Genomic DNA, 25,427 nt, shown 5'->3' on the forward strand with positions numbered 1-25,427 from the left:
CAGTGACAGCTGGGGTGTGCTCGAGGAGAGGCTATATCCCTTCATTTTGCAAAGTGAATGCTGAGAGCAGGAGGATTTCTCTGTGTAAATACTCCCAGGAAGGTATGATGATGGTGCTAAGGAGCAGTGCTTTTACAGAGTAAATGATCAAAAAGAGGCATCAAACATTTTGGTTAGAAGATCTTTACTAGCCATTTGACAACGTGGTTCTGTAATAGCCTCCCCACTGCAGTTGTGCATGCAAAATACTAAACTGCTTTGAGGACGGAACTTGATAAGTTTATGAAAAGGATTATATCACATGGTGCCTGTGATAGCAGAACTGGTAGCACAGAAGTTCCTGCCAGTCCTATGCACAAAAGTAAATATTCTGTAACCCTCTGTCAATATAAATATGGAGCATGTGATTATACACAGACATAAAGCAGGCACATGATTTATTAATCACAGGACCTCAGCTTGTCAAATAATAATTACAAGGCAGTAACACACTTTGTTTTAATCAATGGCTCGCTAAGATTTTCTCCCACAGTAAACCAGTAAAAATTATTCTGAGGTAAAGGCAGTATTCCATGTTTCTGGTTGTTAGCTTTTAAATGAACTCCCTGTGTGGAACTCTTAAATCAAGTACTATCATTCTTCTGCACATTTCACAAGTTCAGCCCTTTCCAGTAAAGCATCTTTTCAGATGCGTGATTGCATTTTGTTAAGGCAAGAATGAACAGATGACAACTGCAGCATAGAAGAGACATGCCTGGAACAGTTTTACAAAGCAAACCCAATTCTAATGCTTCTGCCAGGAGGGCGTACTCAGAAATGTGAAGAGGGAAGGCTTTTTTTGCAATGTGAGGGGCAAGTCCTGGAAAGCCACAACAGAGACAAGGCAAGCTGTGGTTTGGGAAAGTGTTTATCCAAAGCCATTGCAGTGGGCGACACCAGTTTCCATGCTCAGGCAAATGCAAGGCAATCCCCCTCCACCTCCCAGGGTGCCCAGCCTCAACGGACGCTGCACATGCAGGTCTGCAGCGCAGCCCTGTTCCCACCTCAAGGTCGGAGTTGAAGGAGGATGTTCAAAAAGAACTCCAATTACTGAGCATTAAAAAAAGCAGAGGCGTGTTTTAGTATCCTTTCAACCTGGCGCTGATGCTGCCTGATGAAGAATGCGATTGCTGTGCTTGCAGTTCATTTTATGAAGGCACCTTTGCAGAAGATGCAAAAGTAAAAGCAGGCTGAAGGAAAAGAAAGCAGAAGGCCAAGAGACAGGCAACTGAACAGAGCAGATTGATTTAACAGATACGATACATTTTTGCTGTCTGCATTATGTGTGGAAATTTAGATTCCAAGTGACACAGTAACAGACTTGATTGTAATCAAACAGCATGGCTGAGGTGTCAGGAGCACAGATGCTGCCTATCGAAAATATTTAAAACAGGAAGTAAAACTTTGAAAAATCCGCAGCGGGGAGCACAACGAAAATGCTCTGCAATGTTTCTAACCCAACACAACTTCTCTCTGCTTTCCACTGCTATCTCTGGTGCTGGAGGTTGGATGACCCACGCAAGTCACCCCAGCTTACAGCTCAGATAAACCTTGATGAAAAGCAAAGACCAGCAGCCAAGTGGCTAGGGCAGTCCGGAGACTCGTGGTGTCTATTGTGCACTAGACACTGGGTGGGGGGAAGGGCTGCTCCACACGTTTTGGGGAACTTCAGCCAATGGATTCCTCCCCTGGGTGTTACGGGAGGGTTTGGCCAGCATGTGAGAAAGGGAGGGGAGAGTTTGAAAACAACCCAGCAGGCTCTAAGGAAGGAAGGCAGCTAGAAAGTGACCTGCTCGTCCCTGTGCAAACATTTTGCTCCAGGTGATCAGCGGCGTTAGGGGTGGAAGCGCAGGAAGGGTCTGGTAGCTGCCGGTGGGTCCCCGCTTGGTGTGGGTCGGCGTGGCGGAGGTCTGGGGTGCAGGTAACCCTGGGACACAGGTGTTGGGGTGCGGACGCTGAGCTGCGCAGCCCGTGCAGGTTGCCTCGAGCTGCCAACTGGCCAGAAGTGGGTCGAAAGAGGGGGTTTTCTTCTGTGGGAGAGGGAATGTTGTGTTGTTTTTATGGGGATTTTGGTGGTATTTTTGCTGTTAATACGGCTAGGGGACGGAGGCTGGGAGGGAGTAAGCAGGTCTCTACAGCTCAGAGATTAGCATGTGATCAGCTGTCTTGTAAATATTGCAGGCGGTTTAGAGGTTAGAAAGGCAAAAAGAGGTGATACCTTTTAGCAGACCGGTTGATACAATGGAAAAATACGAATAATTTTTCATGCACATCAGCCCTTTTTCAGGTTACAGTGTTTTAGAAATCAGAAAGTATGTGCAGTTAAATCTAAATGAGATTTTCAGTGATTGATAACCCAGCTGCTAATAAAGTCATTCAGCAGAAGAAAGAAAAATCACACCATTTTTTGTCTGGAGGTGTGCTGGATGGTTCAGGGGGGTTCATCTTCTTGTGATTACTCACCCAGCTTTTGGGCCTTTTGGAAGTGATACAGTCCTAAATTTTACCAGAAAATCCTCTAGGCATTTTCCACAGTGCTTTAAATTGTGTAATTGGCATGATGCAGCGATGCAGTATTTTGTGGCATCTTCTCTTGTGCAGGTGCTGGTTACTGTTTCAGTTTCTCTGCCACCTCTTTCCTCTTCACTGAAAAATCACTTTAAAGCCCCTCTTCTGTCTTGCAGGGGAAGCTGAATAATCTGTGTTAATAGTTAGAATTTATTTTCCAAATCTCGGTGATGACATTGTAGTGTTTTGCTTGGTACATACTAGGCAGTGGAGGTGCAAAGAGCAAACTAGAAATTATTTTTTGATTGATGGGGAAACAACATCTTTTGAGGCTGCCTCTGGGTTGCACATGAAAAAAGTCCTGTGTGAGCATGCTGAACTGTCCTGACTTGAAAATGTCTGCAACTTAGTGTCTTCCTGAACAAGATGTTCTTTCTGTCATTTGTCCAATTGGTCAAGTATTTATCATTAAAACTACAGCAATCGTGCTGCACATTCTTTTAACAGACACTATTGTTTTAATTCTTAAACCTAGATGATTCATGCAGAGCTGGGCCAGTAAATTAATTCAGAGGCTCTTACACAAGAAAAGCTTGGCTCTTATTTCAGTCAAAAGAACACTGATTTGAAGTAGAATTATACTGGAAAAATATGTAAAACCACTGCAAAAGTTAAGTCATAATCTATTGACTGAGGGAGGGTCCTTTTGCAGGCAAAATCCTGCGATCAAAAGTACTAAAGCAGAAGGGATCTGTATTTGCTTCTGCCGTACCACTGGACATGGGCTCTTGGAGTGACAAATTATAGAGAGAAAACAAAGGGTTAGCTGAGTTTTTAGGAGAGAGTATGAATGGAAGCAAAATACATGACAATGAAAGACTATCATCTCTAATTAGGAGTCTGGCCTCAGGCAGTGGGTATGCAATAAACAGGGTAACTGTAAACTAAAATAAAGTAGAAACTTTGAGAGATTGTGGATGGATATGCATGGTTTAGTTGTCAGTCCTAAACCTGTGCTGTGTTGAAGAGTTTCAGCAGCGGAGAAGGTGGCTGCAGCACCTTTTTAACCTGTGGGATGGCCTGAACAGTAGGAATCCTGTGTGCCAGCTCTGAGGCAGTTGTGGTGTTTTCCACTTCCTCTGCCTAAATCTCTGTCCTGTAACACCCAGCGCTGAAGAGAAGGTAGAGGGGTCTTATGTGAGGAGGGAGCAAAACGTCTGAAATCCCCATGTTAGCTGGGGGCAACACAAAGTAGTACATTATTTTTCTGATGGTTTTGCTTCAAGAAAAAAAAACCAAAAACATCTTAAATTTTCTGATCAGAGGAGGAAGACGCAATGTTGGAAGAAGAGTTAGGCAGAGCTGCCCAGGTTTCCATGGCTGCCTGTGGTGCTGGTGCATGCAGGGCTCTCCTCTCCTTGGCCGGGTTCTGTCAGCAGGCCTGCAAACGCTTGCCCGTCCCCTACACGGTCTCTGGGTGCAACTGTCCCCCCAGCCCTTGGGATCTGGAGTTTCAGATCGAACGTAAACAACTGTCAAACGTATTGCTCTCTCACCATAATGCTCGCCTCAAACGTTGGTAGGTCAGGAGATGGTGACCTGGTACGCTTTTGTGAGTGGACTGGGGTATGTTAAGACAGGGAAATGGAAGCTGCAGGTCTGGTGTGTGTGCGATAGCTGCAGAGGACGCCCCGCACCTGCACAGGCAGGGTAACCCGGCTTTATTTTAACCACCAGGCCAGACATCCCAAGCGGGTACTCGCCAGAGGGCCTGCAGGCCAGGGCTTGAGCAGGTGGGAGCCAGGCGGCAGCATGGTGGAGTCTCTCGGACGCCCTCACGCACCGAGGCGTTCCCCTCGCGTCCCCTTGTGACGCGGCGCTGGTGGCGGTGCAGGGCCGGCCGGGCCGTGCCGTGCCATGCCGTGCCATGCCATGCCGTGCCAGCTGCCGCTGCACACCGGCACGGGTCCTCCCGGGCCGCCCGACGAAACGGCCCCCCTCCCTTCGCCATGCCAATGGCTCCCTCCCGCTCCCTCCCCGCCGACGCACCCCAAACAGCTTCGCGCCCTCCCTCTCTACGCCCCCCCTTTCTGAGGGCTGAGCACCCTCCCGTCCCCACCCACGGGCATGCCCGCCTGCCGATTGGCTGCGGCGGCGTGCGGGAGCCAGCCAATCCCCGGCGCCGCTGGCGGCCGTGTCGCTGGGGGGAAGAAAACAAAAACAAGCACGCCGGGGCGCGCGCGGCCGAGGGGGCGGGGCCGAGCGGCGGGAGCGGCGCGGCCGGGCGGGCGGGCGGCCGGTAACGGTCCGGCGGGCGCTCTGTGAGGGCTGGGCGGCCCGGCCCGGCCCGGTCTCCTCCGTGCGGGCGCGGCGGCCCTGCAGGGTGCGTGGGGGTGGCCTGGCCGCGGGGCGGTCGCTGAGGAGCTGCTGGCCCTGAGTGATTCCTGGCCCCCTGGGCAGGCCGCCTCGCTCCCGCCGTGCCGCCGAGGCCGGTCCCTCGCCCGTGGCAGCCGGGCAGGGCTGCGCAGGGAGGCCCCGCCGCCGTCCCGTGAGGTGCGGGTGCTCCGCGGCCGCAGCTGGGCCGAGTCAAGGGCTGCCGGGCCTGTGCCAGCGTGCGGCGTCAGGGCCCTGCCCCGCCGTGCTCCCGCCGGCCTGCAGCCCTCGGGCACGGCTCTCCTCAAGGGCCGGGCTTGCTCCACTGTTGATTTCTTCCAGCGGCACGAGTTGTGTAGGGGTAGTTAAACCTTACCTGCTTGTTCTTGCGTGTGGCTGCAGAGCAGCAGCTGGTGTTTGCATGTCTTCAGGGGCTTGGTGGTGGGGAGCATGCCTTCAGGGGCTTGGTGGTGGGGAGCGTTCGCTGAAAGTTAGGGAGAAAAATTGTGTAAGCTTGTGTGGAAGTTCCTCAGGGATGTTTTGCATAGGCGTAAGGTCTTGATAAGTTTTGGAAGTGTTCTTCTGCAGTTTGCGTGGTTCCTAAACATTAATTTGCTGCTACTGGCCTGTTGGGGTGGAATTGCCTATTTAGATAAAGTACATGTGGTGGTGGTGAGTGCAGAGAGCTGAGCATATGTTATTGGTGGTTTTCAGTGACTTAGGAAATACCCTCGTCTGCTGAACTACCTTAAAAGTACCATTTGTATCACTGATTATTCTTAAGATCTCTTGCAGCATTCTTGTTTTGCAGATGCTTACGTTTACTTGTGTCCATTGTGTTCCCTTATCTCCTCTGATGTAAAATTTTGCAGTTATTTATTCTGATGTTTTTAATGCAGGTTTTCAAACTGTGTTCTGTAGTTGATTGGTAGTACTGTGTAGTATAACTCTGTAAAATATAAAGTAATTTTTTTTTTAATATATATACAGTGATAAATACCTGAAGCTCCAGCAGATCTGTTGGCTTGAGTGGATGAGAGGGTGCGTTGCTTAACTCAGAGTATGTCTCCTGATCAGTATGAAAAGATGCATTGTAAAGCTCAGCTATTCCATCACCCTTGTTAGGAAGAAAGCAGGGTGCTGAATCTCAAAAAGACAGCATATAAATTGTGTTGTTATTTATTATGTGGCAATAGGTGAAACTAACTATAGTTTTAACTAGGGTCCTGTATGGAAAAAGTATTTCTCCCCTTGACATCTGGGACTTGATTACAAATGCTGAAAGTCATGATTGTTATTTAATATAGGTTTTGTCCTTTGTCTTCTTTCTCAAAGAGGTGGACAACTGATGGAACGTTCCACTAGGAAGACTAAAACTGTTATTACAAGGTAGTTTGCTCAGTTTAGACTGAGATCTATACAAAAAAATCTCTCAACCAACAGTGACTGGGAATACTTGAGAACTCCTGAATGAGTAATTGAGGTAACTCTGAAAAAATGTTTTTCTAAAAAAATTACATGGGGTGGGAAAGACTTCTTATTACACAAAGCTGTTAACTGTTTGAGTTGAGATTAGGAAATGCAAGATCATGACAGCTTGATACTGTGCCCTAAACCAGAGTTTCTTTATTGCCAACGGTCTGTAATGAATCATTTGCCATTAATGGTCTGTGGTAGGCAAGCGGGCGTAAGAGGGGAAACCAAGGAAAGAGAAGAAAAAGGGAAGGGAGTGCTGTCGTTTAGTGTCACAATCTTGCTGCTCAACGGTAAGCTGTTTTCAGGACAGCAAAGGATGAGAAAGGGGAAAGAGCCGCTGAATTCTTGGAGCAGACACAAATACCAGTAATATTCACAGATACAGAATGGTTTGTGAAACTCTCAGGTGAAAAAGTATATGGGGCTGCTTAATTTTTTGTGTACATAAAGGAAGGATGGGTGATACCATCTCTTTCACAGCGACATGGGTGGTTTGTAGAATAGCAGCTACTGGGAAGAGGGAGAAAGAGTAACGGAGAGAGAAATGTTCAATGTTATCCCTTGCAGATTGGATGGTGGTTATAAGGAGTGTTTAGAGGATGCAGAAACACAAATGTGAAAGCTTGTCATCTGTATGTACGCATACAGTAAAATGTAAAGACTCTGAGGGGAGGAACAAAAAATAGCTTGTATTTTAAGGGCTGGTCTGAACTCAATAAATTGGTACTATTTTATCACTATAGTTCACCTGAAGAACATTTTTCTTGTGGATGCAGTTATAACATTGATATTTAATGCTTGTGTAGATAACCACTTTGCAGAATACGACAATATTAAGTTGATAGAGGTGGCTTTTATCAAACCCTGCATACACAGGCCTTTCACCCTTAAAGTAACGGCTTTTATCCTGGTGCTTCCTTTATAAGCAAGAGAACTGACAGCTGCTAAGACATCAAGGCTCAGATAGATGTGTGTTTGAGGGTGGTGCTGTCTCATGTTACAGCATTTACCTTCCCAGGAACTTTTCGGTGGTTCCTGATAGTTAATTATAATTTAATGCACACACACCCCCACTCTTGTTTTTGCACTGTATTTTGTGAGTGAAGCCTTTTCAGCTTTTTTACTTCTTTAAGTTTTGGTCTAGTGCTTTTCTTCCCCTAAGCTTCTCCATTTCTGTTTAGGCCTTGGAGGAGAAAAGGTTAAGACTTACACATTTCGGAGTCAGTTCTGTTAAGCAACTATGGAAGTGGAAAAGGAGCACATTTACGTTACTCCAACAGGTAAGTAATATGTTGAGAGTTTGTTTGGTTTTTTTAGTTTAAAATTGCTTAGCTAACCTGTAATGTTCTCTGTAGAAAAATGGTATTACTGTCAATTTTTTAACAGTACTGGTTTTAAAAAAAAAATACCTTCCATAAAAAATTTACAGAATTGTTCTTTCAATTATATATCATAGTATCCTGCTTGATTATATTTATTTCAATTTGTTAAAATCATGAAGTTAACATTTCTTTAGCTTACTAAATAATAGTGACTCTGGACTCATCTGACTTCAAGTAGTGCTACTGTGAAGAAAAGAATGAGCTCAGAAGTAAAATGTGTAGGTGCATTTAAGAGGTACAAATTGTGCTTTTATGTAGCTATTTAGCTTAAAATTAGAGGAAACAAATGATAAAAGGCTTGACTGGAAGTGGGCTGGCATGAGAAAAAATTACCGAATGTGTGTTAGAGACTGCCCTGAAATTGAGTATTTTGTCTGTATCACAGACGTGGTTTATGATGCTTAGTCAAGTTAATACAGTTTCACGTTGTTTTCTGTGTCTTCCGAAAGGCTGTGATGATCAGCACTGACATTTTATACCAAAGATTTTTTGTAGGTTTTAAATGTTTTTTGGAAAAAAATAATTTATATGTTAAGGTGGTATGTAATGCAAAGTGGCAACATGCTCTGTATGACATCTTAAATGAGCATTAGTTTAATGTAGAAGATACCTTGCTTCTTATCATTTTAGAATTATATTTGGATAATAGGTGGGAAACTGCTAGATACCTAAATTGACCTAATTTGGTCAAATGAAATTTGTATGTAGGTAAGTAGTTGCTGACTGCTTTGTTAATTAAGGTAGCACCATGAAAGCACAGGTTTTAAGTGTGCCTGCTAGGCTTCATAGCAGGGTAATAAGGTAAATTTGGCTAACTTTTTAATACATAGTAAGGAAAGGCTTAAAGTTATAGAACACTGTTTTTGCTTATACATGTGTATGTATATGTTACATGATGTAAAAATGAGAAGTTGAAAGGAAGATCTGCATCTTATTTATGAAATTATTTCAGAAAATAGTTGAAAACAAGTATGTCTGTCTGTTTAACCTATTTTTTCAGCCTAAGTAACTAAGTAACAGTGGAGGGCCAGCTGGTTATGGTATTATGGAGAAAGGTTGCAGCTGGAAGGGATAGTGTTATATAAAAACGTAGTTTAGTAACGCAGTGAGAAACATTAAGTCGTATGGGTTGGATGTTTCCTGTGGAGTATTTCCTTTAGTCTTGAACCTCAGATCAGGATTGTGTAAGGAGGTTGGATGTAGCCTCTTGCATTAATTGTTGGCCATTTTCTTTGGAAACTGAGAAAGAAGTGGTCATTAAAGAGTGTAGTTCCTGGGCAGCCACATCGAAGGTCTGAATTAGAGAAATTCATGGGAGAGTGGATGTGAAGAATTTAAATTTGTTTGTCTGAGATGAGTTGGTTGTGCTGATGGGGTCTCCTTGGGGAATGAGAGGAAGGAAACCTGTTCTGTTTGGTTTTGCTCTTTTTTCCCCTCTGCTAGCTTTATGCAAATCTCTCATTGTTTTATTAAAATGTTAGACAAACTGAGAAAGCTTGTTGTGGGGGATCTTTTTCTGGACGCAATGCATACTTTTTTAGCTTGCAAGCATAAAAGGAATGCTTTTGTGGGAGTAACGAGTGGAAAGATGAAGCTTAGACTGGAATGGCTGCATTATTGTTCAGTATAACATTCACATTTCTGAACACTAGTATCTAAATGCTACTACTTTGATCACGGAGGTGGCAGTTGCATCAAACTTTCTTCATTTTGTAGTGTAGTATCCTCTTTGATATGGGTAAGTACTTTGAGGTTGGAAATGTTTTACTAGTGCACTTTGTTTTCAAAACAGTATTTCATGAACCTGTTTTGAATTGAAAAAATACAGTTCTGAGAAGTATTGCCAAATGAACATTGCTAACTAGAATGTATTGGAATGGTGAAGTAATACATTCAGCTAAGTTCAAATAAAAATTTTAAATACTTTTCATATTCTGGGTTTACGGCAGTGAGTTTTTCTGTAACGCAGGCTTGGCACAGCTGGAAAAGCAGCTTCTGTGTGCCTCGTCATTGCACTTCCTAGGGCTGGAGCTATGGGTTGTATCTTTGAGACTTTACTGAATCCTAAAGAAAAGAAGGGCTTTGTAACAAGAGAGCTGAGGCTGTTCCTTTGTGTGTTTTCCAATTTGCAAGGACTCCCAGGGTACTACCTGGACTGTAAATAGTTCCCCAGGTGCTTTTTTTAATCTTGATTAAGAAGGGGAAGAAGAACTTAGAAAGGCTTTTGCTTATAATGCTCCCAGTAAAACATTCTACTGGTACTGAACCGTACGGCTCAAGTGCAGGACATCCTAACATTGTGAAATAAAAGACTTTAGATCCAAGTTTTAAATGTGCATTAACTACCCGGAAGAGTGAAGTTACTGAACTTCTCAGTGTTCAGAGACTGTATCTATCCTTAAGTTGTGAGAGTTTTTTGTTGGGTATGAAACAAAGCTAATTTCCTATTATATATGATTGTGCTGGGAAATAAACCATGGCCATTTTTTAAACAGTCTTGACCAAAGCTACAGTGAGGGGCAATCCATAGAGAAGAGAGAGATCGGATTGTTTCAAAAGACTACTTATTCTATGAGTCTTCGTTATGGAACTCCCCAGGCTTTGTATTAAATGACTTTTTTTTTCATAGGTTTAAAAACAAAAAATAAGAGTAGTGATGTTTTTTTATTCCTCTAAGTCTGCATTACTGCTTTTCCAGCTGGTGAGCTTTGTTTGAAATTCCTTGAATGAGGGGAATGTTGCATGATGATTTAGGAAATTAATTTTACTTCGGTGACTAGTCTGTTAACGTTAGTGAGTTCTTAGAGAATATACTTATTGACAGTTTTGTTTGTTTCTAAATTGAGATGTGTGGGTGGAGTGAGAACTAGGCGCTTACATCTTACGCGCTGCAGAGTTCTGATAGTTTTTGTTCAACAAGGGTGGGGTTTTCTGTGGTTTACCTGTTTATAAATGGTTTATTCATTTGCTTTCCAACTCGACATATGCTCTGTTTAGATTGTGGATAGTTTGTGCAGGAGAATAAGGAACTCCTTATTACTGTGATGTGTAGGCATATTTTAAAAACAACATCATTTGCCTTAATGCTGTTGGAAATGAGAGTTCTATTTAATGTTGTAATCCTTTTTAAATATAGTGTGTTTTGGTATTCTAACATAAAACTGTTCATAACAGATTTTTTTGCTCTGTCTCCTTTTTAAGAACTTGAGAATCTAAGTGATGCTCCATTTTCTGGTGATGAAGAAAATGGGGTCTCTGGGGAACAAAAGACTGAAATCAATGGAAATTGGATTCCTGCAACTTCAATTACTGAAGCCAAAATAAATGCTAAAGCAAAGAGGCGCTTGAGGAAAAATTCTTCTAGAGATTCTGGGAGAGGAGACTCTGTTAGTGACAATGGAGAGACGCTGAAGATTGGTGGTATACCAACGAGCCCCAAGGGGAAGCTCCTGGACAGGCGATCCCGGTCTGGAAAGGGAAGAGGTCTACCAAAGAAAGGTTGGTGTAACTTAGTGCAGAGAGTAGCATGATAAAGATTCTGTCCAAAACATAGTATATATTTTTTTTTTTTCCACTGGGAATCATTTTCATAAGCTACAGTCTCTGTGCAGGCATTTGGTTCTTTGTGTTAGATAGTAGATGGCAATGGGAGCTCATAGTATGTGGCATTCTTGTCAGAAAATTTCCTATGTGTATCAACAATTAACTTTTGTCTTTAAGATAAATATGTTTTCTTTGGAAATTAGTACAAGAATTTGAACTGTTGGTGGTTCACAGGACTCTTATTAATGCAAACTTAAAGCATGGTTATGTTTGAAAGTGCAGTTTCAGCCTTCAGTAATGCATGTGTAGTTTCATACTGCTTCTAGTATCTTACTGGAAAGTGATGAAAGGACTGGTTGCTAATGTGGGAACACGTCACACAAACACACCTTTTTCAGCATATATTGTTAGAATCAGGAGGTGGGCACAAGCAGTGGTACATTACCCTTAAGTGAAAGAATGTTGGGTTGAACTCGGAAGTATTCTTTGTGAACTGGCGGTTCGTACTTACTGCCCCATATTTTACCAGGTGGAGCGGGTGGTAAAGGAGTCTGGGGAACACCAGGCCAAGTGTATGATGTGGAAGAAGTAGATATTAAGGATCCTAATTATGATGATGATCAGGTAGGCAAATAATTTCTTCATGATGGGTTTTATTTCCTTTATTGATTTCAGTTGCTGTGATGCTGATATTAATAGAAGTTTAACCTTGTCAGTTATGTGAATATCAGTCTGGCTGTACTAAGTGCTCATTTTTATGTTCAAGAGCAGATTATTGGCTAGAGACAACTGGTGTGGAAGTATCGTAGTGTAATCTTAGCCCTATTTCTGTGCCTGACTAGGCAGGACCCCTTTCCCAAGTGTGCTCTTTACTGCTGGTTCCCATGGCGGAGAATGTTGCAGTGCTGCTCTATATTGCAAACAGGTACCATGATAAAAACAACACAGACTTTCTCAAGTCAGGAGTTTAGTAGGGGACGGTATCCTTTATGGATTTTTCTTTTCCCTGTATTCACAACCCTTCCAGTGTCTTGTATCTACTTGGTATAAATGCTTCAAACTAGTGCAAAGTCGATAGCCTTGGATATTTTGTTTATGCGTATTTTGAGTATGTTGTGGAAGATTGTATCTTACAGCTGTGCTTGGTGGGGTGGGGAGGTAAAGCTCATTGGGCAAAGGGTGCTTTATAACATGAAATCACTGAGGAAAGGAGACACATTACCAATGCAGATTTCCAGGTCTCTGAGATCAATACAATTGTGAGACCATAAGTAAATACTATATAACATAAGCAGAGTGATGGCGGTGTCCTTTGAGCAGAGGCTGTTTGCTGTAGCTGCTGAGACAGTGGTATGTGGGAATATCAAAACCTTCTTCCAGTATCAGGTTTTTTCCCTGCAATTCAGTGCTTCATGTTAACAGAGCTAGCTATTAAAAATGAAGCTGAGTGCATAAAGGAAAGTTTAATGAAGAGGAATATTCTGTGGAACTTCTGTATGCTTAGCTTTTCTAAGGTTGTAAATGGGGACTGATATGACTAGGCTTCTGGACTTCTGCTATACTTACTGATCATGGAAAGCTTCTTTCCAAAAAGCATTAGTTGAAAAACTTCTTTGTTCGGATTTCTGTGCCCTATAGTATTGCTCTGAATGTTACTTCTGTAGTCTGTGAGGAGTAGGGAACTGAATTCCAGCAGGGAGATCTGGTTGTGCTAGAACTCTGCAGGACCAGGTTATATAGGAGGCTGTTGCTGTGTGATTCTTTTTTCCCCTTAGGGAACATATTTGCTCACAAATATTCTGTAAATGCCTTTTCTCTGATTTGTACGTGCTATGGCCTGTCTGGTCCTGCAGTCACTAAGGAAGAGGAAAACCAGTCAGGCTTGCTGTTGGGGACTGGAGTGCCACTTGCAGGGAGAGGTGCTGGAAGTTAAAACTTGTGCTGTGGCATAGCTAACTGCTGGGCTGGGACAGGGGTTTCTGTTGCTGTCGCATCAGTACGTAGGCATTTGATCTCTGGGTTCATGTGGTATCAGCAGAATCCTTGGAACAGATTGGAGTGTTTGCCATTGTTCAACAGTAAATTCAGCCTTTCAGTTGAATTCAGCTATAATTCAAAATATAAGAAAGCACGACACTTAGCCAGTGTTGTCCACGTTTTAATGGTAGAGACATAATCCGTTGTCTGGCAGAATACTGACTACCAAGACTAAAGAAATAAGGATTTAGAAGACTCATTTTGATGCTATCAGCACTGCATAAGATGTAAGAAGAGACATTACTATTTACAAAAGGGTATCTGCTTGTGTTGCCTTTTAAAATAGGAGAACTGTGTCTATGAAACAGTAGTTTTACCTCTGGATGAAAGAGCATTTGAAAAAACTTTAACACCAATCATACAGGAGTATTTTGAACACGGAGATACTAATGAAGTTTCGGTACGTTGCATGCCTTTTTACTACTTTATTTTAGAGGGCAACCTGTAGCATACATGGGAATCCAAATGCTAGTTTTAAATAAGCATATAGAGATGTTGGCAAGAAATGTGCAATAAGAATACCTAAGCAGTTATATTCATTACATGAGCAGAAGCATATATGCAAATACATAAATACATGCATATAAATATTTATATATTTGTAATATATTTGTATAAAATGTATTTATAGAATTAAAATTAGGAAATCTTAATCTGTTCTGTTTTTCAAATCTTATGTAGGAGATGCTGAAGAATTTAAACCTTGGTGAAATGAAATACAGTGTGCCAGTGCTGGCTGTTTCCTTGGCATTAGAGGGGAAGGCTAGTCACCGGGAAATGACATCTAAGCTTATCTCCGACCTTTGTGGGACAGTAGTAAGCAAAACTGATGTGGAAAAATCGTTTGATAGGTTGCTTAAAGAACTGCCTGAATTGGCGTTGGATTCTCCCAGGGCACCACAGGTATATATGTGAAGTTTTATGCTAGGAAAAAAAAAAAAAAAAGCTTTTTCTTTTGTGGCTAATCCTGATCCAGTAAACTGAAATAGACTCTGTATTTTGAAGAATATCAGTGGATTGCCATACTGTTTGTAACCCCCTGCCAATTTCCCAGGCTGTTTTTACTTTGAGATGGCTAATTTGAATAAAATCTGACAACCAAGCACATTGTGTAATAGTCTACTTGGAACTACTTTGAAATTCACATTTAATTAAAAATGCTTGTTTTGTTGCAGTTGGTTGGCCAGTTTATTGCTAGAGCTGTTGGAGATGGGATTCTAAGCAGTACCTACATAGATGGCTACAAAGGCACTGTGGATTGTGTCCAAGCTCGGTAACTTTCTTGCTTTCTGTATAGCTGCAGTTTTTTATTCCAGGTACCAAAAACGATGGCCAGGAATTTAGAACTTAAGGATAAATCATGTGATTCTCTAACTTCTAATTTTTTTCATTTAAAATGATAAAAAAGAAACCCACAAAATTTGCAACTAACAATAAAATCCAGAATGACTCACGTCAGAGGAGAAAGACTGAAAATGCCTGAAAAATGTATTAATACATTTGAGCTCAGTTTGTCAGGTTTGTTGTCCAGCTTATGTGTGAGGGTGAAAATAAAATGACCTGAAATAAGAAGTGATTATAAAAGGTTTTGTCTTCAGAAAAAGCTTTAATGTGATTAATGAGTAAATATAGCATCAGGACAGCTGTTGTAAATGTTGTGAAATACACAAGGGATTAACTGGTTTGCCTTATAAAGCTAGTGCAGTGCTTTCCCAAACTTTCTCTGTAATGCTGTATTCATCAAGAAGTATAATTATTTTCCATGTCAGGGTGAGAAGTTTGAAGGAGCAATGTCTGGCAAAGAGGGACATTTTAATAACTAGTCATGTTTTATTATTTTTTCCCCCATTAAGTGTATGTTTAAGGCTTGATAGAGAGGTGCTAAACTCTTGTAGCTTCTAAACATTCCATTTGTAATGATTATATAGTTGGGTACTTCTAGGAGGAAGGGAAATGTTTAGCTGCCTGACTTGAGGATTCAAATTGTAAAAATTGTCTGTCAGTTATACAACTGTGTCCTGTGATTTGAAGGATTGTAGCCTGCATAGTGCACATCTGGGATGCTTTGCTGCCTTTGCTATTTCTTGGCCAGTCTTTTCTGCTTGTTAAATCTTGGTGAATAGTTACTGTTATTGGCTAGCCCCCAGTATGAGAATCGGGATAACTGTTCCTTCTTTAGCTGGGTGGTGCTTAACTGGATCTGGGATTTTTTTTTGTCACCTTACTTCCTTTTTCATTCTGTTCTCAATGGACTGGCAAGCTTCCCTAGTTCATGCTGTCTTTTTGCAACTACATATTTGTGTGCTGTTTTGGCTTAAATTCTCAAGGTTTCATAATCCTTTAGACCCAAACAGAAAATAAAATCTCAGTAGAAAAGCTGTTCTTCAGTTTGGAAGCAACTGATGCCTCTTTTGAGATACACATGCCAAGCTGCACTCTTGGAGGAGCCCAGATACAATCCATCTCTGCATAAGAAAATACTAAATTCTCTCTTGTGAGGATGTTTCATGTTTTCCATTGACGGTTCAGGTCTGCTGCCATCACAGGATTGTTAGCTGTCTTTAGCATAGTATAACCAAATGTGTAAAGGTAGCAGAAAGAGAAAGTGGGGAGCTACTTCCTGGCTTCTTCATCCAGGTGTCCCCATGGAGTTGCTGACCCTGACCTCTTCTCAGGGATCTGCTCGCTTTGCCCAAACAGGAATAGCAGTGTGGGAAGTTACGGATGCCTTTTACTGAAGTTCTGTAGTAACTTTTTGAAACACTTTGCTTTCTAGAGCTGCACTGGACCGAGCTACTGTGTTGCTGAGTATGACAAAGGGCGGAAAGCGTATAGACAACGTGTGGGGGTCAGGAGGTGGCCAGCAGTCTGTGAAACACCTTGTTAAAGAGGTAACTGACTTCTACAAAACTCTGGAGAGAGAAGGGTTTACTGTTTGTCTAAGCTTATCCTGTTTGGGCTGGAAGGAAGAGATACATACATCCTGTAGCAAAAGTCTTGCGTGTTGCTTCTGGGGTCCAAAGTAGTTTTTAAAAACTGATGTAGATTGGTTTTTTGATTTTTGTAGTATTTGTCAGTGGTGGGAACGTGCTAGTACAATACTCCGCATTGCAAGTATACATTCATTTTTGCTTTAAGCAAACCTTTTAAGCAATTAACTTTTTAAGAGCTTACAATATAAAATGGTGAAGTAATTAGAAGAGCCAAGATAAAACTGGCTAAACTAGATATACTATTATTTTTTGGCATCACTGATTAAAAGCACAGTAATAACTGAAAAAGAGAGAGATGAAGAAGCAGGAATGTTCAGAGACCCATGCTGTGAAGTAGGCAGGTTGGAAGGAAAAGGTCCTGTTATAATTTCTGGGTTGTGAGTGTAACAGATGATAGGAGGAGTTCAGGAGAGAAGATAAACTTAATTATACCCATATTAACCTTTTATGGTGCTATGTATGTTACGAAGCAATGTTTTTGGTGCTTGTGTGTCTGTATTAACACTATGGATAGGTATTTGGCTTACATTGTGTTTCAGGTTGCTGATAATGTCTCAATGTAATGTCTGTATTTAATCACATTTATAAAAACACTAGCAGCAAGTTTCAGGAGCTAACTTGCTGCTGGGTTGATTGCAGATTATCAAAACAGTTGACAGCTTTTAAATTTCATGTCTAATTAGTGTTGGGCTTCGTGTTTGTTTTAAAATTCAATAGATTGACATGTTGCTGAAAGAGTATTTGCTTTCTGGAGACGTACTGGAAGCTGAACGTTGCCTTCAGGAACTGGAAGTACCCCATTTTCACCATGAACTTGTATATGAAGTAAGAAGAAGTCAGAGTCCCTTTAATAATTTTCAGTAATACGAACAGGTTTGGTTTTGATTTGATGTGGGCATGCAAAATAATACAACTGGAATCTGAAGCTCAGGTGTTTGTTCTGATGTTATTTGAATAACTAACATAGTTTCATGCAGAGTTAAAGGTTGTGTGCTTGTTTGTGTACACATTATGCAACAAGTAAGCTGCTGCTAACTCTGGGAAGATCCAGAGTTAATTTTTGTTTGTTGGCTAAATAGCTGAATTCAGATTATTCCAGATTCTTGAAAAAGAAAAGCTCGGTTTATTTTCTGCTGAGCAATAGCAGCAAAACTCCATGCTTTGTTTTGGTGTTTGTTTTCTTTTAGTTTCAGATATCTGGGTATTCTAATGGGTGTTACCTGTTTTTGTTAAGTTATAGAGCTTCCTTTTCAGGGTGGGATTGTTCAATCTAGCACACTTGTAAAAGCTTGGAGATATTTCAGAACCAGACTACATGAGAGAAAGTTCTCTGCTGTATCTGGGAGACTTGTTCCCACTTGTACTCTTTTTATCTGCCAGATCGGGAAATGGTTGTTTACCAATAAGCTGAACACCCACAATCTACAACATTTTCTTTTCAGTAAATTGACTCCTTTTAGAAAATTCCTTCATGATAGACAAACAGAATCCTTTTAGTTGATGGGGGATGTGCAGATTTGTAGGTTTTAAACTTCTAAGTTCTTCTAACATTGCAGATACAAAATTAATTAATTGCCATCTGTACTCAGCAACCATATGGATATAGTCATGTATCTCTCAAACCAGAGCCAGAAAGGCAGTTTTTTCACTGTCTAGTCCTTTCTGGTTTTTCATACTTTCTATCTTTATCCAAATAAATTTTAATCAGTTTTTCTTTTCAAACAATAGTCATGCCTTGAAATTGTGCATGCATATAACAAATGGACTTGTCTCCCCAGAAAATGCGTAATAAATAATGCATTCACTCATTTTTGCACCTCATATGCTTCCACAATATGTACTTGAACCACTGCTTTTAGTTAAAACACTTGCATGATTTGTCTTAGGCTGTTGTAATGGTTTTGGAGTCAACTGGAGAAAAGACCTTTAAAATGATACTGGATTTGTTGAAATTTCTCTGGAGGTCTTCTGTCATTACTGTGGACCAAATGAAAAGAGTAAGTGTCACGTTTAGAGAATTTTGGATAAGGTCTTCCAAAATTTATATAGTTTTTGCCTTCTTTTAAGTACTATTTGTAGTCTGTTGCTGACTTGCTTTTTAAAAAACTCTGTGGTCATTCTGTATCCCCTACAAATAATCTGTCACTGATACATGTATGATAGCTGTCATGTACTGGCAGAAGTACAAATGAATTCTGAGTGGTAGTTCTCTGTAGAACTGCGAGGTGCAGAATATTCGAATCGTCAAAGATTTCCAGGTGCTTCTATGCAATTGCGTGGTTCAAACCAGTCATTTAAAGTGCTGCAATATAGCTTCATTTTTCTTGAATAGAATTTTTCTTTTTATCCAGTAGTTATTCATAATTGTAGTAGTACAATAAGGACCCACTTAATTACAAATGTCAATTGGAACAGTATATAGAAGGTAATATTTTACACAGTTGGAATAATCCATGGCTTTGTTTCTAGGTATAAATATGTAAGACAGCCATTCTATCCCAGGGCAAACTAGGTACCACTCAAAGACTTGTGTCAGAGTTTACCCAGCTGTACTGCTGACACGAAGTGCTGAAGTCATCTCTGGTTGTCACCAGTGTTTCTCTTACTGCATAAACTGTTGTGGAGACCTGTGGCCACCTCTTGTTATTTACATGGAAGAAAAACTAACTTATCTTCCTTGTTACTACCCATGTGATAGCAACCAGGCTAACATACACATTCTGTACTGTCTGGATTTCTGACTTCCAGAGAAGTTAAAAATTCAGGTGGTATTTTTATGCCGATGGGTAGTTGTGTAATACTATGTTTGGTATTGGCTGGCATTATACCTTGCTTTTCCACTGACTTGCAGCTGCTCTGCTTTAGGTTTCTTGAAGCTGTCCATAGTATACATGAAACTATATTGAAAAACAAATTCTGAGTGCAAAAGGGTATTTTAAAATTTTGTAATAAAATCACAGAATAACCAGATCACTGTTTGAATTCTTACATTGCAGGGCTATGAACGAGTTTACTGTGAAATCCCAGATATTAACCTGGATGTGCCACACTCCTATTCTGTGCTTGAGAGGTTTGTAGAGGAGTGCTTTCAGGCTGGAATAATCTCCAAACCACTGCGAGACCTCTGTCCTTCAAGGTACTTGTTTTATTGTAGATAGGTGAGGGAACTGCTTTTTTGTCCCAATTGTAAGTTACAGAAAGCAAAGCAGGATGTTATGACCGAGGTATTACAGATTAGAACTGGAAACTACGGAGGATGGAGAAGCAGAGGGTTGGACTGGTAAAAAGTTTATTAAGAAGCTGCAGTGATGTGAAACCTGTTATGTGGAGGATGGAATAAATTATTGAGGAAAATAAGCCTCCAGTGAGTCGCAGGTAGCATTGCCTGTATGCTCTCCGGAGGACGAAGGCCTGCCACTCCTCTGTTTTGCTGGTTTGCTTGGCAGAGATCAGTACAGTATTGAGATGGAGGATTCAGGTGTCACAATGATCCGTGTAGGCGACAGTGGAAAACTGTCAGCTACAGTGGGGGGGAAAAAAACCCTGGGGAAAAAAAAATGGTTTAAACGTACCAAATGGCATCAATAGAGTTCTAAGATGAGGCAACCAATTCTCATGTTTGTCAGAAGGGATAGGATACTTATGTAGAATAAACTCCACACACCTGATCCCTTCATATCTGTCACATGATTTGTATAGTGCTTTTGGTTTGTTACCGTTTACTTATTCATAGCATAGATAATGCTGTTTGAACTGTAGCTAATCACTGTTTTGTCCTCTCCTAACTGGTCACAATACATTTAATAAGTTTCACTTCCCGTGAGGAATAAATTTTAAAATAGGATAATAAAGCTATTATTTGCAATTTTATGCATTGGGAATACTATTTATTAGATCTTTTCTGGTTAGGGTGTTTCATTAGGCTTCTTAAATAGTCTTAACAGCTTGCAATACATTTGGATTTTGAAATGTGTCTTTATCAAAAACAGCCTCCATTTGTGGACTTTAGACTTAAAATTGAGTTTGTGTGTCTTGGTAGCAAATATTTTGCAGGTTTGGGGTGTGGGAGGGTTGAAAGTCATCACTGCAACAAAAGCTTGATTGTACTACTGTTACCATTAATACATTGAGAGGCATTTTTGGCTTACTTGCTTCAGTTTTGGGTAGAAACCCACCATTCCTAGGCTTTCAGACTAGCATCTTTTGCAAGTGTGAACATTAAGAGGTAAGCAAAGTAGAAAGCACTTGACAATGCAAATTTTGAAAAGCTTCTTGCAAATAAACATGTATGTAAGATTCAGATGGATTTTAAGCAATTTTATCAGTGATCAAGAATGTTGGCTAATTATGCTGAACTTGCACACCTTGTATTTGACTCCTAAGTGAGGGATTCTTCTCAGTGATAAGAAAAAATGAGCAATGCTACTCTGAATTACTGAAAAGATACTTTTTACTTTCATACAGGGGCAGAAAGCGTTTTGTGAGTGAAGGAGATGGAGGTCGTCTTAAGCTAGAAAGCTACTGAACGTGAGAACCAACTCCTGAAGCCTTAAAAGTTAAAAGGGAAAACAGATATCTATATATATACAAACACACATGCTTTTTTGGTGTGTGTGTGTATATATGTATACACATATATAATATACCAAAATTTTAAAGAGTTGCTTAGAACAGTTCATATTTTTTTAAAAGCACATGTTTTGGGTACAAATCATTTTTTTTAAGTAGTTTTATAAATTTCAGAAAGAAAACTTCTTTCTTTGGGCATATAGTAGAACAACTGGCCACTCTGCTGTGGTGGTGCCTTCAAATAAGCTATCTTTTTAAGTGCCATATGTTTATGACCTGATCATTCCACGTTTGCATCAATGTCTGACTGCCGCCCTTTCTTTCAAGGACAGTGTTGTCATCATAAAATCACTGGTTTATACAAAGCTTTATAGAAGGGTCAAGTTAAGCTGCTGTGATCCCATTTCCATTGCTGCTGAAATACTGTGCTTTGGGAGGAAAAATAGCTGTTTCTTTGTTCTAAAGAGCCCAAGAAAATGGGAGTTGGGTCATAAGATTAACTCATCTGTTCCAGGGGAAAACACTGGTTGGTTTTAGCCCCCATGTACCAAACTAGTCTTTTTTTCTATGTAACTGGAAAAGCAAAAAGTTCTGGTAAAACATTAAAAATATTTTTTGTGAAGCGCTCCTTTCTGCCTCCTTTTTTTGTAAAACAGAAGGTATTTAACTGTGTTTAAATCTCTGAAGGGTGTGCGATTAAGCCGTACGTCTAACACTACCCTTTTGTACTGCGCTTAACAGAAGAGCATTGAGTAATTAAACTCATGGTAAGTATTTACCAAATATGTTTTTGAAAAACAAGTGGCTTGCGTAGGAGCATCCAGGCTGCCACCGAGGTATCTTGAACGCTGTCTATGCAGAGCAGCTTTGGCAAGCCCTTTCTCAAGAACAAGGCGGATCTAAGACTCTCTTAAGCAGCGCGGCGGAGCCTCTCCTGCTCCCTTGTGTTTCTCTGTTTCATGTTAAGATTTCAGGTGTTCAGCAATGCTGGGAATAGCCGTGACAGGGCCGGGAACACGCTGTGCTCCGGGAGAGGAGCGCCGCAGCACTCGAGAGAGTCTGGTAAGCCGTTACTGCGGCCGGTGGAGGGGTGTCACTCGCCGCCCCCCGCTGTCCGAAAGGGCCCGGCCGAGGTTCTGTCACCTGCTGGACTCGACAAGCCAAAAGACGTATTTATTTAAAACGTCGCCTTGAAAGCGACAAGTGGAACCTCTCTAGGGAAAAGGTCTGGGAGGGGGCCTCCCGCCTCCCCCCCTCCCCAGCCCGGCAACACCTCCTGCGCTCTCAGCCGGCCGTTAATCCGCAAAGCTCCGTTACATCGCGGTACCTCCGGGCTGCGGGTCCGGGCCCCCCGCCCCTCCCGGGACCGGCTAGGGCTGTGGCTGCGGCGCTGCCCCCTCCGGCCGCGCCGCCTCCAGCGCCGCTCGCTGCAGCTTCTCCAGCTTCTCCAGCGACACCGACTTGAGGGGCAGCACCTTGGGCTTGCACAGCACCATGCCGGCCGTGTCCTCCACCGACAGCTGCCCTGCGAGAGGAGACAAGCGCCCAGCGTCAGCGCCGGGGCCGCGGCCGGGCCGGGCCGGCTGCCGGAGCGCGCTCGCCGCCGGTACCTTGCTTGGGTAGCACCTCCCGGAACGCTGCCTTCCCCTCCGGCATGGCGGCTCCGGCGCGGCAGTGAGCGCTGGCACCGCCCGCACCGGCGACCCCTCGCTGAGGGGGAGGGCGCGTCTCCCGCCGACAAAACTACCGCTCCCGGCCTGCACTGCGCGGCGGCACCGGCGGTGTGCGGGCCCCGCTGCCACACTGCGTGACGGGAGCTGTAGTCCGCCGGGAGGCTGGCGGCCCACAGCCGTGCTGGGAGCTGCAGGCCACGGCGTGCCGCGGAGCGCGCCGGGAACCGCGGTGGCTGCGCCGGGGCGGGATCGGGGCTCCCTGCCAGCCGGTTCCCCGCCAGCCGCCGCCGGGCCAGGCGCGGCTGCGTCCTGCGTGGGCAGCGGGCAGCCGGGCGCTCGGCGGGGCGGCCGCGGCCTGGGCTCGCTGCGGTGGGGGCGCGCAGATCCGGCCCGGGCCCGGGCCCCAGCGGCTGCTCCCGGCTTCCCGCTGCGGTGGGGCGGCGCCGTCCCCCTGCGCGGGGCCGCCGTGCGCCGCTGCCTGCCGCGGCCGTCCGCCCCGCCGGACTCGGGCTTTGCGGCTTTTTTGCGTTTCAACCACCAACACCGTCCCGCAGCCGGGCTTGGCCAGGGCGTTCGCGTTCCCATTCGGTTTTTCAGGCAGCGCGCCGGCGTTCGCGATGTGAATCATGGCGCTGTTGAAAATGTAAACAGCAGTAAAGCCGGTGTCTTTCTAAAGGCTGAGGGCTTCAATGTCGCCAAACCTGACCAGGCAGTGCCCCCGAGGTCCCCCCCGGGCGCTGCCGGCTCCTCCAGCCGCTTCCCGCTGGGCCCCCCGCCGCGAAGCCGCGCCGCGACCCGGCTCGGCGGGGACGGCACAGCGGGTGTCCCTGTGCCTGCGCGATGCCCCAGCACCGCCCCGATCCCAGACGCGTAATTTTAGATTTTGCTAATGAGCTTGTCAGCGTGCCCCACACAGGTTGTCTGCCTTGGCCTTCGCGTGGGGATCGACGGTTCCGGCTCGTAATCTGCTCACCTAGGGTGGTGGCAACGGCTTTAATGGTTTTAAGATAGAGATGCTTGCTACAGCATAGGGACTGGGTGGGGATGAATAAAATAAGGAAGAAAATAATTTTTGCTCATCGTTCTTTTCCATTCTGCCTCAATGCAGCTGGCTGCGTGCTTCCCTCTGATATCTCATGCACCACGCTGTGGACCCATCAGCTCAGGGATCCAAGGCTTAGGTTTGCTGGGAGACCTGTGATAAAACTTCCAGTAAGCGGCACCTCTCTGATAGTTATTTAAAGCCTCTGTCTGCATTGTTCCAGAACCATTTCCTTTTTCCTCTAAGGCAAATTAGTAGGAAAGAGTAGGAAACTGACGATCCCCCAGGTAGCCGGCTTCCACCTCGCTGGAAGTCTTGCCTGCTGGTTGGGTTGGAGGCCAGCAGAGACCCTGCAGAGGCTGGGCACGGGTCTCCTGCTTCGTGCCTTTTGTGGAGTCGGCCAAAGACAACACTTCTGGTTTGGTCCGGGGCAGTGCAGAAGTGAGCCCATTTTGTTGTGATTCACATGTTCCACTTGCAGGTCAGAAGATTGGCATTGATGAGACTATACAATGGATGTGCTTGCTTGGGATGTCCTTCTCTACCGTTTGAAGGGCACAGAAGCGTTCCCGCTGATTCCCATGGGAAAAGCTCTTTTGTCTGGTGTGATAGCCTGTGTGCCAGTTAGTACTTCATACTGATTAGAAGGGAAAGAACTAGGGACTGATTTATGAAGACTGGATGTTTGTAGACCGGGGCATTTTAAATAGTACATGTGATTTGCAGATCAGTAATTTGGTAGTTGTTTGTTTGCAAAAGCTGATCCATCATCTTAGGTAAGGCTGTGGCTAAAAATGAACATAAAAGACAGCTAGTTATGACTGAAAATCTTGTGCTGTGAAACCGATGGTTATTCCTGTGGTATCAAATATGGCCTGCAGAGGAACAGAAGATGAACTAAAAGCAAGACATTGAAATCAAATTGCAGGCTAGATTTTTTGACAGTGTTGTTCATAGTGCCGATGACCACCTGGACTCCAGCATTATGTGAGGACTGGCATTTCTAGCAACCAGAGCCCATCTCAGTCATGTAGGGAATCACTTTCCAAACGCAGTTTTCCTGCCAACGAAGTTTGTTTGCTTGGTGATAAGAAACAATGGTCAACTCAGTTTGTTACTTGAGCATTTTACTGACTGAGAAGTGGAATCTGGCATCGTATGCTAAATCCATTTTCTTAGCTAGTCAAATGCCAACTTGGCAGCCTATCTAGAAAGCTGATAGCACTGGGACAGGCATGATTGTGGAGATTGTTTTTGACAGTCTCTAGTGAGTCTGCTTTTAAGACACCTCTGTCCACTGGGGGAAAAACATAGTTACCACCCTCAGGACTGGAAGGATTGTATGAGAGAGAGGGGAGAGCCATGACCATTGTCTGCAGCTTAGTATCGCCAAGTGCCTTAAAAACAAGAATAGGTTTAGCTTTGAGGGAGGCTGGTATTTATTCACTAGAGCGATGTTAGCCATAGTTGAGAGGAGAAGAAAATGTAGCATAGAGGACCTAATTCCCCTTGTTTTGTTGGTAGAAGAACAGAAGAATATGTGACTTTTCCAATTACAGGTGAGGGACCTGATCTTCTGCTACAGACAGCGTAGTTATACCGTGTTTTTGCCATTTTTCTGCCTCTGGGGTCGACACGTACTTGAACATACACTCATTTCTCTTATGGGCCTTTCCGGTTGCCAGAAATAGCTAGAAAGCTGAAATACTTTACTAAAACCCTTCAATCTGGGAAAAGCACCACGCACTTGCAGTGGAACCGTGCTCAATCAGTGCATTGTCTTGGTGCCGCC

The 25,427-nt window shown here is 43.3% G+C and overlaps 2 protein-coding genes and 1 long non-coding RNA gene across 16 annotated transcripts in view; 1 reads left to right on the forward strand and 2 right to left on the reverse strand.

Moving 5' to 3' along the window:
• LOC308069725 overlaps positions 1–6,249 on the reverse strand; it is a 15,742-nt gene extending 9,493 nt beyond the window's left edge. The window contains exon 1 of the long non-coding RNA XR_013930500.1: positions 5,297–6,249. This is a non-coding gene — a long non-coding RNA (uncharacterized lncRNA). The remainder of the gene's footprint in view (positions 1–5,296) is intronic.
• Positions 1,757–21,542, forward strand: PDCD4 (programmed cell death 4). 11 transcript variants are annotated; one of them, XM_080402534.1, is made up of 13 exons: positions 1,757–1,860; positions 6,256–6,403; positions 7,578–7,676; positions 10,980–11,276; positions 11,851–11,945; positions 13,645–13,758; positions 14,040–14,261; positions 14,534–14,631; positions 16,135–16,249; positions 17,069–17,176; positions 18,238–18,348; positions 19,348–19,487; positions 20,816–21,542. In XM_080402534.1, exons 3-13 carry the CDS (start codon positions 7,637–7,639, stop codon positions 20,874–20,876), a joined length of 1,401 nt encoding a protein of 466 aa, XP_080258660.1. In that variant the 5' UTR covers positions 1,757–1,860; positions 6,256–6,403; positions 7,578–7,636; the 3' UTR covers positions 20,877–21,542. The 11 variants fall into 11 exon arrangements, with proteins under 11 accessions (XP_080258660.1, XP_080258664.1, XP_080258663.1 ...); XM_080402537.1 differs by having other exon boundaries at positions 1,783–1,911; XM_080402535.1 differs by having other exon boundaries at positions 1,832–1,960.
• Positions 19,477–23,884, reverse strand: BBIP1 (BBSome interacting protein 1). Of its 4 annotated transcripts, XR_013930499.1 has the most exons (4): positions 22,531–23,884; positions 22,248–22,445; positions 21,700–22,066; positions 19,477–19,894 (listed from the first exon to the last, which is right to left on the reverse strand). XR_013930499.1 is itself a non-coding variant. In XM_080402552.1 (3 exons), exons 1-2 carry the CDS (start codon positions 22,574–22,576, stop codon positions 22,291–22,293), a joined length of 201 nt encoding a protein of 66 aa, XP_080258678.1. In that variant the 5' UTR covers positions 22,577–23,884; the 3' UTR covers positions 19,477–19,894; positions 22,248–22,290. The 4 variants fall into 4 exon arrangements, 3 of the variants coding, with proteins under 3 accessions (XP_080258678.1, XP_080258677.1, XP_080258676.1); XM_080402552.1 differs by lacking the exon at positions 21,700–22,066; XM_080402551.1 differs by lacking the exon at positions 19,477–19,894 and having other exon boundaries at positions 20,901–22,066.
• Between the last annotated feature and the right edge of the window lie 1,543 nt (positions 23,885–25,427).

The sequence above is a fragment of the Falco punctatus genome (assembly GCF_963210335.1).
Source record: "Falco punctatus genome assembly, chromosome: 9".
In the NCBI taxonomy this organism is placed as follows: Eukaryota; Metazoa; Chordata; class Aves; order Falconiformes; family Falconidae; genus Falco; species Falco punctatus.

Bases quoted from the DNA above. Each gene is read 5' to 3' on its own strand.
- BBIP1 (XM_080402552.1), bottom strand. From the start codon at position 22,576: ATGCCGGAGGGGAAGGCAGCGTTCCGGGAGGTGCTACCCAAGCAAG. The intron at 22,446-22,530 runs GTACCGGCGGCG...CTCCTCTCGCAG, and splicing joins GGAGGTGCTACCCAAGCAAG to GGCAGCTGTCGGTGGAGGAC.
- PDCD4 (XM_080402534.1), top strand. From the start codon at position 7,637: ATGGAAGTGGAAAAGGAGCACATTTACGTTACTCCAACAG. The intron at 7,677-10,979 runs GTAAGTAATATG...CTCCTTTTTAAG, and splicing joins CATTTACGTTACTCCAACAG to AACTTGAGAATCTAAGTGAT. The intron at 17,177-18,237 runs GTAAGAAGAAGT...GATTTGTCTTAG, and splicing joins ACCATGAACTTGTATATGAA to GCTGTTGTAATGGTTTTGGA.